The 17,113-nt window shown below is 37.6% G+C and overlaps 1 protein-coding gene across 1 annotated transcript in view; it reads right to left on the bottom strand.

Annotated features, from left to right (window-relative positions):
* Positions 1-7,868: 7,868 nt before the first annotated feature.
* PHF20L1 (PHD finger protein 20 like 1) overlaps positions 7,869-17,113 on the bottom strand; it is a 53,646-nt gene continuing 44,401 nt past the window's right edge. The window contains exons 18-21 of the mRNA XM_068396991.1: positions 15,599-15,794; positions 14,822-15,191; positions 11,213-11,378; positions 7,869-10,060 (exon numbers count right to left, since the gene is read on the bottom strand). Of these exons, the coding sequence (XP_068253092.1) occupies positions 9,918-10,060; positions 11,213-11,378; positions 14,822-15,191; positions 15,599-15,794 (875 nt within the window). The 3' untranslated portion in view covers positions 7,869-9,917. The remainder of the gene's footprint in view (positions 10,061-11,212; positions 11,379-14,821; positions 15,192-15,598; positions 15,795-17,113) is intronic.

Genomic DNA, 17,113 nt, shown 5'->3' with positions numbered 1-17,113 from the left:
GGACTTAGGCTGATTTCAAGAAAAAGTGACAGCAGCACTCTTGTTTGTGATTCATGGGTACTAGACAGTCTAGAAACAACTCTACTGACACTCTCCTGCAGCCCAAGATGGTGCTGACAGTGATCCAATCATTCTTCTGTGTGGGCTGTAGACCAGTTCAGTGCTACAGTGTTTGATATATACGGTAAATGTGATCTCAAACTGCAGCACAAGCTTACTTTAGCATGACCAGCATTTATAAAATGAGTGGGACCATATTTGGGTTTTACTTTCAAGCAACACACTCTGGACTTGAGGAAAGTCAATAGTCTGCAGAAAGATCAAGGTGGGAAAAGATGAAGAACGTGTCCAGTGTAGATGACCCAACAAAAAAGGCAACCTTCAGAGGCATAAAATCCTGTAACAGCCCTGATTAAGCAGGCATAGAAAGAAATGATCTTCTGGATTAGCATAGCATTTGTAGGGAAATGCATATGCAGAGCAAAGGAATCCGACTAAATGGAGAATAGCCAGCGTTAGCAGTAGGGTGGCTGAATCAGAAAAGATGAAAAGTTTGACCATGACATATATTTCTGACTCAGGTATGCTTCACAAGCCTCAGGTTTGTGTCTGACCCCCCGTGCAGCAGGGCAGTTAGAGGAGAGCAACAGGAGACAGCCCAGTCCCGTGTCAGGAGCTCTCCAGGGGCAGTAGGGTTGGCGCTTACAGGCACGACGATGTTTCCAAGCCACTAAAACACCTACCCAGAGTGCGTGTTGGGGAGGTGTGTGTGATACTGATTTAGTCCAATTTTCTAAAGTTAGTAAAAAAGTGTCATTCAGGTTCCTTGCACAGCAAATGGGGAGAGAAGCAAGCTCGTTAAGGTAGCTATTCACCTTCCTCCTTTTTTCTTTGCTACCAAAGGTCAGTAGTAGCTGATAACAGTGTAAGGCAGATGGGAAACCAAGGAGGTATCAAAGGGTTATTACTAACAGAAAGAAGCATGAATCCGCAATATCTACATAGTGTTGATGCCCGAGATTACTTTTATTTCCTTCAGAAACACTCAGAAAACAACCTCTGAACTACGTAAGTTGGGAAGAACAGCCAAGTCTTAAGAGTCTCTTAAAAAACTAAGTGAGAAAGTGAGTTTTGGCAATTGGCATCCCTTAAACCACTTCTAGATGTGCGTCAAACCAAGATGGGCATCTCAGTACACACAAGTTCAATGGGATGCAATAGCCCGTGGATTAAAATGAAACAACAAAAAAAAAAGTAGTTTACAAAGCAATATGCGCAATCCACACTCTTCAGAGAAAAAAAGGCACTTGTCAGCTATGGCTGGTCAAATTCAAATTAAGAAAAGCCTCACTGCATAACCTTCAGTGAAGGGACAACTGAATTGACCTCTATTTTTAGCAGCTGAGAAGAGATGGAAAAATATCTTAAATTAGCTCACCAATGAAGGGGAGAAAAAAGAGTAAGTGGAAAAGCTCCCTGTGGCCAATATGGCCTTAAAACTAATATGTCTTCAAAATCATCACTCTCGTGCTGGAAATGAGGGTTTCATTTGTTGTTCACACAGGCAAAAAGCTACTCAATCTAGACTATAATTGTTGGGGGAAAGAAAAATGTCAGTGTGACGAAACATTGAAATCACAAATCTCAAGGGAGAAGCAGACCATTTATTCATTGTTTTGGTTTTGCACACACTTCTGGTTTGTGCAACGGCAATTTTTACATATCGAAAAGCCTAAGGGTAAACTATTCCTGTGTATGAATACATAAACATCTATACCCACTGAAAAGTTGCTCTCACCCAAATAAAACTTGAGCCTGAGAAGACAACCTTACTTTAAGAAATTAACTTAAGGGAGTCTCCTGAATGAGGCAGCAAATGGGAAGCAAAACTTTTAAGAACTGAAAACATTGTCAAACTATGTCCGTATAAATTAGTTCATCTATTTTTCAATAATAAACTGCTTTTCTATGTTAAATAAATCATCAATATTGGAAAATCCTCTCCCACATTATGTAAAAACATACGCTCACACTATTTGTTCGTAACTTATTACACTTACAGATAGAAGATATATGTTTTACATTCGGTACATTTCTTCCCAAGCACAAGATATTCATCTCAATCTCGTTCACATGATTTTGGCACAGAAAACAATAACAAGACCTCGTGAAGCACTTATCATCTCTATCATCTCTGATTAAATTTTAAGAAGTCCTTGCGTGATGCAAAAATTAAAAGCTGACAAGGAAAAAAGCATCACCCCACCAGATAATACAAGTTTCAGTCACTTCATGCACGACACGCTCTTCGGATTGAAAGAATGATGGGGAAGTTCCAGTAACTTCTATACTAAAATTGGCTGGATCAGGAAAGTGGGCAGAAGGCTTTTCAGCTTTTTGTATTATAATTTACCAGCTGACAAAGTGCCTTTGGTGACAAAGGAACCTAAAGTAGCCCATGTAAGAACATCTGAATTTGCCTTTGTCCCTGCAGAAATGAACCATTTCTAGGACAGGGAAAATGGCTTTTTTCTTACTTATCCGTTGGAGATAACACAGTTTTCTTCTATCTAATAGTACCATAGTGAATAAATACCGTATTTATTTTATTCTCACAACACCTGGGATGCAGATTGCACTGAAACCTCAAGCAGAAGTCAGTTCTGCAACCCACAGTGGCACAATGGATAGATTTGCACACTGAATCGATTGAATGTTTGACAAAAGCAAGCTAACGCAGTGAGAAAAGGCACCACCAGTCACACACGGACAGCAACAGGGCACCAAACTGCTGGTGTTGGTAGGAGAAAACTACTTTTTGTCTTTTTGATAATGTAACACTTAAACCTTCTCTGAACTGAAGGCAACAGCATACTGTGAATGGAGTCAGAAAACAAGTTCAAGGACAAACACAACTCCTTCTGCCACACAACAAAGCTGTGGAATTCAGGATGCCACCTGATGTTGTGGAGAGAAAAGAATAAAAAAAAAAAAGAGAGATTAAACTCACAGAGCACAGATCTGTCAGTGTTTGATGAAACTGGTGGTCTTCACAAAGATTTTGGTACAGGAAACCTCGGTTTACCAGAAGTCAAACATACATTGAGGGAAAGACCAATTTGTACAGATCTTTTACAGTCAGTATGTTTCTACAGACGCTAGCGTTGTATTTCTACGGAAGATAAGACACTGGACTGGCTAGATGTTTGGTCTGACTCAGGAAACCTCTTCTTTAGTAAGTCTGCTAATTAGAAAAAGTGTCCAAGATCCAAATTCGGCCTTTCATCTTAAATTTGAGAGATTTTTTGAGAGTTTGAGACTGTGCCTTCAATAATGATTAAAATATTTGTTTTGGAATTAAAATTTTGAAATTTCTTGCATGTTTAAGATCATATCTATTTTTGCTGTGAAGAACAGAAAAATTTCTCTGTGTTAGTAATTCATTTAGATTCTGATTTCATTCATCTGCCACTTACCATTTGTGCCCTGGTCCACAGCACATCTAGGACAAGAACTTTCTTAGCATCATTTGCTTGTTTCTTTCCTACTACAATAGTGTCCTGAACAAAAGTCTGTAGGCAATAACAAAATATAGGAAATCACTAAAAGCAAATTGAAGTTTTTTTGTAATGACATTCTACAAAGGCACAGAGCTAGAAACACCCTCAGAAGACAGACGTCTGCCCACAAGAAGAGATGCCATCACTGTGAATGCGTTGTTGAAAGACATTGTCTTTCAAGAACCGCGTGTATTGCAAAACTCAAACCCTCAAACTGTTAAACACCAAAGCAGTTCAGGAACAGAAAAATCTTCTGATTACTTTGCCACACAGTAAGTAATTCAGTACTGTAAATAATTCATTGACTGCAAAAGTTGCCTATAGGCTAAAATACAATTGAACTACAAGTCTTTTAAATACCTCCAGGGATGGTGACTCCAACACTTCCCTGGGCAGGCTGCTCCAATGCTTGACAACTTTTTCAGTGAAGAAATTTTTCCTGATATCCAATCTAAACCTCCCCTGGCACAACTTGAGGCCATTTCCTCTCGTCCTATCACTTGTTACCTGGGAGAAGAGACCAAACCCTCCTCGCTACAACCTCCTTTCAGGTAGTTGTAGACAGCAATAAGGTCTCTCCTGAGCCTCCTTTTCTGCAGACTGAACAACCCCAGTTCCCTCAGCTGCTCCTCGTAAGGCTTGTGCTTTAGACCCTGCACCAGATGTGGTGCTTAGTGACACGGTTTAGTGGTGGAGTTGGCAGTGTTAGGTTGATGGTTGGACTTGATGATCTTAAAGGTCCTTTCCAACCAAAATGATTCTTTGATTCTATGAAGATTCCCTAAAACTTTGCAATGTATACAAATAAATTATATTGATGACTGCACATAACTTACTGGCTACAAGCTAAAAATGCACCTGAATATTCCCTAATGCTTTAAAACACATACAGGCACTCACTAGCTCGCCAAAACAAAAGTCCATTGAATGGGAGCCCAGGCACATAACAGTCTCAACAGACCTTTATTGTGAGTATTAGAATGCAGTCAACATTATTGCTATTGTTAAAAAAAAAAAAAAACAAAAAAAACCAACAATCACAGAAGAAAGTATTTTGCTTCTCTCATAGAAGATTTAATAATAGTGCACTGCTGCCTCTCTCAGAGTGTGTAGTGACAATACACTGATGCACATGGCTACAGCTGAATGCAGGTGGCTCTGGCCAGCTTTAAAGAATGGAAGGCTGCTGTTTGAAGTAAACAGCAATTGAGCTAGCTTTAGTTATTCAATCCATAGCATAAGGCTGGCTTGTCTACCGCTTACACACAGGCCCATTGTGTATGGAAAGGGAAATTCACTCCTGAATAATTTTTCATGCTAGTTTGTTTTCCCCATGTGGTCTCCAATTTTTTATTTAGGTTGCTCAGGCTGGTGCAGAATGGCTGCCAAATGCACAATCTGCTCTCTGGGCAGTGTATTTTCACTGTCATTACATGCTCTGTATTTGTTTTCCATATATAGATATACACATAGTGTATAATACTTATTGCTAAAGACAGACCCCCCACACCCAGGACATAACATAGCATAATAAAAACCATTACTGAAGTATTTCAAACATCTTCTATAAAATGATCACCTAAAGCCATATGGACTCAGTACAACAGAAAAAAAAAGCATCAACTAATAAAATGTGAGAATATCAATGTGCATTTCAAAAGTGATTAATCCTCTGAGCTTAATAAGCACTCCAAAATTAAGGTGCATGTACTGTAACATTTCTAAGCAGCAGAGAGAAAACCAACGGTTCCAGTGTTCTAAACCGACATGGCCAAGATGGGTCCTGTTTGCAAATGAATGGCATCACTGCACGCACCCCCTCTACACATCAGCACCTCCATGTAACTACTAACAGGGCAAGGTAGTCACGACGGCCTGATGGCACGCTGCTTGTTATGAAGCCCTGGTTTGCAGAGTGCTTCCCATCTCCTATTTTTGTTGATTTTTACATCAAGCTCCAATTCAGTTCAGGATTTGGTTTGTGTCTTTTAAAGTTTCAGTGAAGAAAAATAGTTGCAGTTTCCCTTCAAATACAAAGGAAAAATATTCTGGTTTGCAAACTTCAGAATACTTTTATAATTTTACTGTGACGTTTGAGCAAGTCCTTTACACCCCAACCTCCATTTTGGTAAGGAGTGCTAGAGCCCAACACTGCCAGAGGGGTTTTGCTGTAACATTCATCCAAGTCTCGTTAAGTTAGAAGCCAGATGGGAGTAGAGAGAGATCACCCTTTGCACAAGACCAGAAGAGGCTCACTAAAGACAGGCAGCAAAACATCTGAAGATTTTGATCATGGTACACACAATCCAACTGTACACAGCTCACAGGTCACACTGGAGGATGAGGACAGAAGAGCAGAGACCTTTCCCTACGACTGCTTCCCACAGCAGCCAGAAAGAACTGGGCACAAGAACAGAGGAGTGAAACCCTCCAGGCATCACAGCAAAAGACAGAGTGCAGAAAGCTGAAGAACAAAAGGAGAAACAGAAGCAAGCTGCAGAACAAACAGATGAGGAGCACATGTAGAAGCTCAGAAACAAAATTAAGAGCACAGGTGGATGTCAGCCATACAAGAGGACTGCACCCATGGAAGAAATTTTAATTCTTTGCCAACCAATAAATATGTGAAATCTATCAGAAAATTGCAACCCATCTTCTTTGACTATTTTAAAGAGGACGACAGGCTTCTACCACTGTAAATTACTCCAGAGCTGAACAAGGATCTATGCATCTAAGGCCAGAATATCCTAAATATGGGCACTACTCAGCCTACAGCTACCCAGGATTAGCAGGAAGCATCATCCAACCCGTTCCCTGCCATATGACTTGAAGTACCTCCATTTTGTAACCGAAACTTAGGCAGCCCCACCATGGGATATCTGTCCATGTCACCAAGACAACATTTCGTTTATAACTGCAACACTGATGCCCTACTGCCATCATTGCACATGAAAACGCAGAATTCCTGATGTAGATGCCTACGGTATGATCACAGGAAGGAGAAGGCTTTGAAATGAATCACCCTGATACCTCCATGAAAAAAAACAACCCTCAGACAAAAAGCTGGGCATTTCAAGGCTCCACCAGTTTACCATTTAGCCCTGTGAAATCAAAAGAGGCTTCTGTACAACAGCATTTCCCTTTTGTTTATTACTATTAAGAACTTAAAAGAAGGCTGCAAATTTAAAAATTTTACCTTTCTGTGCACATGTATCAAAACCAGTCCTTACATGGCCATATACTATTTCTCCCTCAGAGAGGGTTTGCATCCTTTGTCATACAGCACAAGTAATTGCTATTCACGCCCCGATAAATGATGTTGCAAATAGACTGTGTGTAGATCCCTGGCTTATTTACAGAGGAAGCAGAAAGACAGATGTAAAGTGATGCCTACAGGAAAAAGATTTTTTTGATAAGGCCAACTAGGAGAAATACTGGTATGAGCCACATCACATCGGGTTTGACCGGCACACGAGCAAAGCAATCAACTGTAGGTTACATTTTGTGCAAAACACTTAAGAGTTTTTACGGCACTTGACTTGTGTTTAAGAAAAAACTTCAAAAGCATCCCAGACCTTTGAATACTTGAGAAACTGGGGCCAAAATGAATGTTCACATGTTACAGACTAACATCACAATTTGAGAAAGCAAACTCGGACAAGTTTATGAAGCATTCAAGCAATACACAATGTATCATAGCACTGTCCATAAGGGCACTGAGATCGTATTTCTTGGAAGATATGAATGCTTGCAGGAATTTTTATAATACCTGACTACACAAGAAACGAAGATAAAAAAATACCAAACATTATTTGTTTTTGCAAGCACAGTCCATCCTGAATAAGGCAGGATCCTGAGGGATAAAATTATGTACTCATGTAAATTTAGAGACCATATACCAACAGAAGACAACTTAAAGCTGCAAGGGCAACTTCAACTTTGACCTTACGATTTCCTTTTCAGGATACCATTCCTTCACCTCTGCACTAAGAATGAACCTCCATCGTCCCACCTGGAATCTCTCAGTCCACCTCCACCTCCAGTAACATTTACAGCTATATTACATCACACGCATGCACACACATTGCGTAACATTGCTACAGTGTATGCTGTATAAATTAGGTAAATACACTCCACTTTGTTTCAAAGTAATTCATCTGGATTTACACTTCTCTTATACAGTACACACAGTACCACATTCAAGGATATGCAGCAAGTGAATAACATTAAAAAGTCTCACATATCCAAAAGCAAGTAGGTCACTCAACTATTGATATTGTTTGAAGCAGTTATTTAAGCATCCAACCATGTAACACAGAGTATTTTATTAACAGTTGCTACAAAAATATCAACAACTCCTCAGCTCTTGTGTTCTTTCTGCACTATGAAGCTGCCAATCATGATTCCATAATTAACTTCCATGTTACCATACAGCTCTGTAATGTCTCCTATAAGCTTGATGTGGTAGGACTTTTTAAATAGCAACCGCTCCGTAACAGGGGTTTACATTTTGCTTTGGACAACAAGAGTGATAACTCATTTCAGATATGATAGACAGACAGGAAATGTCAGGGTAGGTTTATTTTAGCAATGAACCAGCCATGCTGCTTGCTTTCTCAATAATGGTTTTATCATGAAAGTTCAATGCACTGGTTGGCAAAGCCTTTCCCAGATAATCCATCTTTGGCACATTTTTCAATTTTATGCATCCTCAAAAGGCATTCCAAGATTTTTTGTTGATTTTTTGATGGTCTGTACATTATAACAATCACTTCTTTTTTACATCTGTACATTGATCAGGAAGAAAAGTGGAAAATGTAGAGTATGCAGAATAGTTTTAATAAACAGTTTTACATACAGTACCTTACATATAGAACAGTGTTTGCAAATTTAAATAATTTTTGAATGTACAGTGGCTTGTACTCTTATCAAAAGGTAAATTCAAGTTTCCTGTCTATCGGTTCTAAAATGCATTTATACAGATAACTAGAACTGATAAACAGATGTGAGGCATAAAATGTTCAAGTATCTTAATGCCATCAGTTAAATAGCCTCCTTTTAACAGTCATATTTTACAAATTTCAAAACCTGTACATACATTATTTTCAATTTTAGAAACTGCTTGTTAAAAGGTAACATTTCATGTTAACCACCACTTCTAATAGTCTATTGTAATAAAACTAGACATATGTAGATATAAATGTATATAGTATGTATATACGTACATGTGTATCTATACACATATACATACACATACAAATATGTATGTAGCACTGGGTACAGCGGCAACTTATAAGCACAGGGAAAGTCCTGGGCTCAAAATCCAGCAAGAGCTAACAGAGCGTGTAGGTTGCCTTTGGTTTCATGACGTTTCATTCACTGAAGCTGAAAGAGTTTATAAAAACATCTTGGATAACGTATCTTGTGATATTTACTCTAGTGGTTTAGTATATTCACAGCCACAGACAGTTTTGCTGCTCTTGTCATTCCTCATCCCAGCTGAGGACGGTAAAGTTTCAGAGGGCCAATACCAGAACAGAGTTACCCAGGACTAAAATTGTACCTTGGAATCCTGAATACTGCAATAGAACATAAAAAAATATAAACGAGATACAATTTTGGATGAATTGCTGGCACCAAGTAGGACTTCAGAAAAAACCTTCATGTAAGTCATAAGCAAACTCTCACCCCAGTGGTTTTAATATTATTTGGCACATCTGACCACTATTTGCCACTTACGTTCTTGAGTCTAAGGGTGCTGTAATAAGGATTTCTATTTAAAAAAATATTTTAAAAAAGGAGACCATGATAAGCAATTTCTTTCAAAAATCAAAGCTAGCACGACCATTTTCCTGAACATTCATGAGAGAAGGAAGTAATCTAAAAAACTTTCCTTGTAGAGAGGATACAGATCTCTCTGTGTCTATCTTTCACTAGCAAGATAAAAGGAATTCATTAAAAAAGCAGTTCCCAAGAATTTTTAGTCAGTTGTATTCTGTGAATTTAGAAATTTTTGCCAAAGGTTTCAAAATAGTAGCACTGCTCTTCGCGGAGTTTCTGTTTGTTCAATTTTCTTAAATGCAGGGGTTTTCTTGTTTAGCATGTTAAAATCCTATCAACATTTCTCAGTACGTAATATATTACATTTTGAAGCTTGGACATTGACTATTCAGATTTCCAGTATAACAGATTCCTTACTGTAGATTTCCTCTCCTCTCTCTAATGCTTCAGGCTATTCATGTAATCGGCAAAGAACCAGATAAATGCTCAGCTTTTTACTGTCTTCCTGTCAGTCTTGTGGCTAGTAAGAAAATTCACTGTAAAGAACCTATTTTTATTTCTTTATCCTTCCTTTTGTCATACAGAGCAAAGCGTTGCTATTTGCTGTACTTTCCCCATGTCAACTAAGAGCTGTTTGATACGTCGCTTGAGCTGAGGCAATCTTGCCAGAGGATCTGGTGGTTCCAGTTCTCCAGTGAAATCAAGCCAGCTTTCTAAAACTACAGAAGGAAAAGGCAGAAGTTGATTAGAATAAGTCTTCAGGAAATAGTTTTCATAAAAATGAAACTTTTCTTTCTTACTCTGTCTTTTATAAGAAGGGAAAATATACTGAGGCTGTGATTTTTATTTAACAGAAGAAATACTTATCGGGGAAACATCAACTAATTCCATGTTTCACTCGAACAATCCAAACGTATCTTCTGATTTGATTGTTACTATAAAAAGGTACCTGGGAGCAAATTATACCCTTGGCTAACAATTTACCATCTACACACGTAAAAGAAACCTCAGTTCATGGCCTTCTAGCTGTGACAGTTCTGCAACAGAAAATGCAACCCTTAAACACAAGGCTTGCTTCTGTCACTTCAACAGGTTCCTGTTTACAAGGTCCAGATTACAGAATAGTTTTCCAATCTTCAACAAATGTTTTTCAAGGAATTTCTATGCTTGTAGAGGCAGAGAAGGGAAAAAAGTCAACCCTGTTATCCTAAAAATACTCCCTAGTACAAGCAGGAATACTGAAAGTAAAACTGCAAATAGGAATAAGACAACTTCATTTGTCAAAACATAATTAAGAATGCCTATGACTAGACTACAAGCTCCCCTCATTCTTAATTTCTATGACTGGCGAGTAAATTTATGTGCTGTAATATTTACTCCTACACCATGATTTCATTCAAGTTCTCTCATGAAGTCTGATTTGTCTTCCTGAAACCAGTTACTTACTAATATAGAGCAAACCAAAGCTGAAGGCAGAATGAACACATCTTTTTTTTTTTTTCCTAAATATTGTCAATTACTAGAACAATCGGGCCAAAAACACTCCAGGCATAGAAAAATCCATCAGCTTTATGATCCATATCTGGACAAAGACCAGACAAGTTATCTAAGCTTTCTGAAGTCTGCCTGATATCACAACCTTGAGCTAAATTTTCAGGGGTCCTGAGTGCTTAAGCTAGTTTATTGGGCATTCAAAACTTGTGGAAGGGGGTGAGGGGATCGAGGGTACAAGCTCTGGTTATAATTTTGGGCATGCATATTTGAATACAATACTTAAAAATCCATCCTCAGTGCCTCAGATCACCTTCAACACAGTGGCTATGAAAGATGCTGTTACAGGTGTATTAGCAAGTATCTGGCAATGCAGTTACCATCAACTTCTTTTTCGATCAGGTCCATTCTGCTGGTGACTTCGTTCTGTACATTCTCTATATGGGTAAGGAGATTTAGCTGCCATTGAAGATGTGTGTCCACTTGTTCTTCTGAGCCTTTTCTTTCATTACAAACAAACACAGTGTTTCCTTCAGCAGAATTCTTCTTCATAGGAGCAACAGAAAGAAAAAAATTGCCATTTAAAAGGGGTTTTTTGTTTTGTTTTCTTTTAATTTCTGGTGTTGGTCTCAACACTTGAGTCACGTGATAAACTATGCTGTTTTGTAATTGTACTTCTGTCTACTTGGCAAAAAGCATACTCAAAAAGCCGTGTACCATGACATATCAATAGGCTAACCCAAACAAAATGCAAATTCCATACAAATGAGCATGTATAGCACTGGGGGAGTGAGGCAAGAGGTAAAGTTTACCAGCTCAAGCTGGTAAATGCAGTAAGACAGACTGCATTTCTGTGTCCTTTTTTATATAAATTGTGACTTAAGTCGTGAAGTGCTGAACTGCATAGGCATACCGTCACCAAAAATGTGCAAAACACTACGCTTTGTTTCAACTTTAGCCAGAGAATGAAGGAAAACTCCCTAAAACGCAGTATATCCAAGATGTTAAAAGTCACTATTTTGCACAAATAATTGGGCCATTCTATTTGCTGATTCAGAGAAAAGACTTCTCTTTCTACCATTGCTGTGGTCCCATGTAACTTGCAAGCACAAGTCTGGGACAGAATTTAACATGATTGGGGATAGTTACAAGGGCAGTAACATGCAGAGTTATGCAAACATAATATCTGAGGAAGACTGACTTCTTCGAAATAATTAGTATCTTCATAGCAAGTCAGAGATAACGCATAAGCTCTTCATCTCTCTCTAACGTTTCAGCTAATGGCAATGACCAAAGGAAGTATATTGGATTTAATGAGTTAAAATGTTCAGCATCTCCATTAATTGGCAGGATTCAGAGTTTCCATTTTGTATCCACTATGACTTTATATCTGGTGAAGTTCTTTCACTATTGATGATTCTAATTTAAGGACTAGAATGCTGGATACATGTGCTCACACAGTGTCAGTCCATGGCAAATGCCAGAGCAAGAAGTGAATTTTATCGTATTAATACACTTCTCTGATGAAGTGCTCAGCTAGTTTTTTTCCATGTCACATAGTAACAGACTTAACACCATTTTTCTCTTAAAGTATTTCTTCCTCCAATCAAGAATGGGAAGAGTAAAAAGAGAGTGGAAGAAGAACATAGGGACTGATAGATTTTAAGTTACATCTTAAGAAGAAAGTTATTTTTTTTGCTTAAGACTTAAAATCAATTAAAAAAACAAATCAAACTTAGACCCTGGCAGCTTTATGAGCAAGTCCTGGAGAACAAGTACTGTTAATACTCACAATATTCATTAAAGGAGTTAAAGTTGTTTATCAAAGATAGATTTTAAAAGTTATAAAAGGCTCTAAACTCTCAAAATGTTTCAGATGAAATCTTTCTTCTCTTAAGACGTCAGGTTTGCCTCCAAAGTGTTTTCACTATTCAAACTGTTATTAATCTTATAGAGGATATTTTCAACACAAATAAGAAATCCCCTACTTCTTACAATTTCCAGATCCTCTCTAAAACCATGAGAGAATAACGTCATTTTTCCCTTGCTGTATGAGGACCCAAGTCCATAATTCTAAAACAAGACCATCTGTTAGGTGAATCTTTTAGATGCTCACTGAAGTAAGAGAAAATCTTAAAGCTAAATAACATCTAAATAAAATCATAAAAGGTTTGGGTTTTTTTTCCCTTTTAATGACCTCTGTATTTATTCAAATGGCTAGTAAATGCTCCTTGAAAAAAAACCCCACAAGACTAAACAGATCAATGTAGGCAATCACAGAGTGGTGGCAGGGGTAGTAAGAGAAGCAGAATACAGATCCAGCTTGTGAAGAAATACACGTGAGGCTCAGGTTGGGAAGGCTCATGCATTTGGAAGCAAGAACAAGGAAACTAAATACAACTTTAAAGATGATGCATAGTCCAAAAAGGGACTTGATAACAGCCAATCTGAACACTGTTTATAAGAGGAACGAAGATATGCAACAGAACTGTAGATTAGGATAAGACAAAAGAGTATGGAAAACCAGAATATTCAAGGCTCTGCAGGATGCTAGAAGGGAGAATCCAAAGGCCCAACCAATACTTTGACTAGTAGAGGTGAAGAAGGCACCTTACAGAGAATTCAGTTCATGTAAAAATGGCACTTAAATGTCAGTGTCATCACAGTTTTAAGGTAAGTAGAAACAGGTTCATGGAGAAACCAAGGAGAGCTTTTCAATGCCTATTAAGTCTAGACAAAAAACCTTTTTTCAGATATCAAGTCTGACTACTGACAAAGTGAACTAAAGTGTCCCAAAGGAAAGAATACTCTGACACTGCCCCAAAGAGATCTCTTCCTGATTTAAAACAGGGAGCACCTAGCTTTTCAGATACATGCTACAGTCTCTGAAGGAAACATTAGTTTTGTTTCACTGCTCACGTATATTTTCTTTTAATTCTAAAGGTATATATACTATTTACAACGACAGTTTAAGCTACTGCTGGAAGGAAAGTGTATTTCACACTGCTGCATATCTCCTTACTATACAAACTGAATATAATCACGTGATTTAGCATACAAACAGTTACTTCTAACTAGAATGAGCCAAAATTTCCCATTCAGATTATATAGCTTACATGCCACATTTTAAACTAAAATTAAAAGAAAAAAGATGTATCTTACTCATTTCTTCCACACCAGAATCTGCACTTCAAAAGGGGGATGAGTTGGGCGACTTATTCTCACACAGTTGGTATTGTAGAAAACAGAAAGGTTTGTTTCACTTTGTTTTTTGCTCAAAGAGAACTTCACTAAAACCAGACTAACAAGTAACAGACCTTTTCCACAAAGTAATGGATTCAAACCATTAATGCAAAAATGAGAGAGAGATGTTTAAATAGCCAAATATAATCCTGACTGAAAACCTATGAAATGTTTAATTAGAAGAAATATGCAGTACAAAAGACTCAAAAGAAGTCGCACGTGAGGTGAAATTAGCTGGTCAGTAAATCATTACTTGGGGACAGAATTCTAGATAGTGTTGCTATTAAAAGAATACGGTACAATAATAAACGCTATTACAAATCTCAGTTTAACAAACAACAACAACAAAAAAATAAAGCACAGGTAGAAAACAGAATTGAGAGAAAAAAGGTGTTTTCCTCACCTCGCAAAACACACATACATTCTGTTTCAAGACCCTGCATGTAAGCATAGGATTTCCTGCCCCCCACCCCCCCCCGAAAACACTAGATTGAACATAAACAGTTTTAGCATATGCAATACTGTAATCATACTTTGCACTTCATTCACCAGCTGAAATAGGTATACTTCACCTGAAACTACTGCAGTGATCCAATTTTGCTTCTAGTGATTTCTGCTGACTTATTTGATAGAATATGTCGACTTATAAGAATGAACATTTCTAAATACTTGTACGCACTTGAGTTTTATCAGACTGAACATATTTTTCCAATTAAGAAACTTCCCAGATGAAGAATGACACTTACCTGCTCACTCATGCCATCATCTTTAAAAGAATATTGTAAACAGTTTCTATTCTCTGTGTGAAATTCCTGATCTTCCTCAAAACTACTTGTATCTTCATCATCTGAGCTCATAGGGTCAGTGACTGCTTTACAGTCTTGACCAAAACTCTGTGGTTTTTGGTAACTGTGCTCACTTGTGATGTATGTTTCTTCCATCTTCTGGGGTATACTGGGCGGCTCTTTATGGTTTTGACTGTGACACGTCCTTTCAGCTGGATTAACAGTATCTGGCAAAGTCACTAATTTTTTCTCTACCCCAACAGTTATTTGTTCTTGTTCTTTTCGCATCCCTGAATAAGCCCAGAGATGAAGATCTGGGTGATGCTTATTTCTGCAATGAAGGGGAGGAAAACAAGAAGTCAGAGAGTACCACTTACAGCACTGAACTATTAAGCATCTGTTTCTTCTAGATCACAGCTAATGATAAGCACCATTATCAAACATGTAAGTATTCCTAGGTCACTTATCAGTTCAGGATAAATCCAGAATGCCCCTTTAACACAAAATTGACTATAAAAAAAAAAAAAAAATCACCCATAATCCCAATATACCAGATCTGCTCAGGTGCTGAACACCTAACTCCCACTGAAGCTGAAGGTACTCTATCTTGCACTTGAATTATTTAAACTATTATACAAGGAAGAACTTTAATGTGAGAGGATAATGCATATGGAACAATGGTAGACTCTGCTACCTAAATATATAAAGATGGAGAATAAACCCTGGACTGATACTTACTTTAATATCCCAATCTTCAGTTGCAGTCCATGCAGTATTTCAGTTACACCATATACGTCTGCCAGTAGGTGATGTGTTGACACAATCTTTTTGGCATTAAGATGAGAGTAGTTTTCTTTCAAAAATGATAATCCACACATGTGTCCATTGTTTAGCCAGTCTTTATCATAAAGATATTTGGCACTCCACCTCTGACCTGGGGTAAGCAATAAACAAATTGAGGGCCATCTAAAGCCACAGCAGAATTTTATTTAAAACTAGAGTGCTATAAATTATATGCTGTACTCTCCTAAATGTCTCCTAATATCCATAAAAGAATGATTCAAGATCTTGCTATTAATAGAGTAAAAATTAGTTTTCATGGATTAAGAGGAAACTCTTAACACTTACGAAAACAAAAATAAACCTGAAATCTCAAGACCTCTCTAAATGGCATTTGAAATGAAAATCTAATCACCTTTGCAATCAAAGTACAGGATATTAAGAACTGTGCTCTTATCAATCTAACTGAAAAAAAAATAGATAAATAAAATGCCAATTTAAACAACTACTGCAGCTTGCTTTAAAAAAAAAGAAAATCTAAGTTACCAAGAGAAATGTTATAGAGTGGATTTTATATGGACATACCCAAAACACCTAGTTTGTTTCTAAAAGACAAACATTTTGCTTCAATACTGAAGTCACTATTTATTTATTAGAAGCTAGGAGAAGGCTTCATGAAAAACACACATTTCAAAGTTATCTGACAGCAGAGTTCTTCCACTCTCCTTTGAGGTGTCTTTTACCAGACACTACTAGACAGGATACTGATACGGCAACATCTACAATCTTAACCCAACAAGCATGAATGAGTATTTAGCTAATGCTTCTATAGAAACTTAATAACTATTTTAAAAAAACAAACAAACAAAAACCAACAAAAAAAAACCAAACAAAAAACAAAACTAGAAAGGTATAATGCTAATTATTCTAATATTGCTGTTTACAATGAGGAGCCCAGACAAACAGACTGACTAAGACCGCAATATCTTACACTCAATTTCATATCAGACTATCATCATATACAGAACAAAGAATGGGTTGATGGAAGCCCTTCATACCTTTCAGGAGAATACCCTGTCTATCTCCTTTCTGCCCATTATCCCAATACACTTTAAAATACTGACATTGTGAATGACCTTTTTCTCCTGACATAGAAAGAAAAGAAGTAATGGTTAGGAAGGGAGAGAAGATAAAAATTAGGGACACAGTCTCTGCATAGCAGGGAATAACGAAGTACCTAGCACAGTGCAGGGAAAGAACACAAGACAAATTAGTTGGTTTTAATAAGAAAAAGCTTGACTGCTCAAAGAGTACACCACACAGAACTATCAAACAAGACTCTATACCATCAATTTAGATTCAGATTGGGGCACAGGGAAAGAGTCACATCTTTCTAGCTCTATTTTCCTAATTTTTCTTCTCAAAAATAACTAATAAAAACTGTGCTCCTTTACACCTCTGCAAACAGTTTTC

Source organism: Nyctibius grandis, chromosome 3 (genome assembly GCF_013368605.1).
Source record: "Nyctibius grandis isolate bNycGra1 chromosome 3, bNycGra1.pri, whole genome shotgun sequence".
Taxonomy (NCBI): Eukaryota; Metazoa; Chordata; class Aves; order Nyctibiiformes; family Nyctibiidae; genus Nyctibius; species Nyctibius grandis.
Note: the sequence above shows the minus strand (reverse complement) of the source record. Positions and strands in the feature narration are given on the sequence as shown.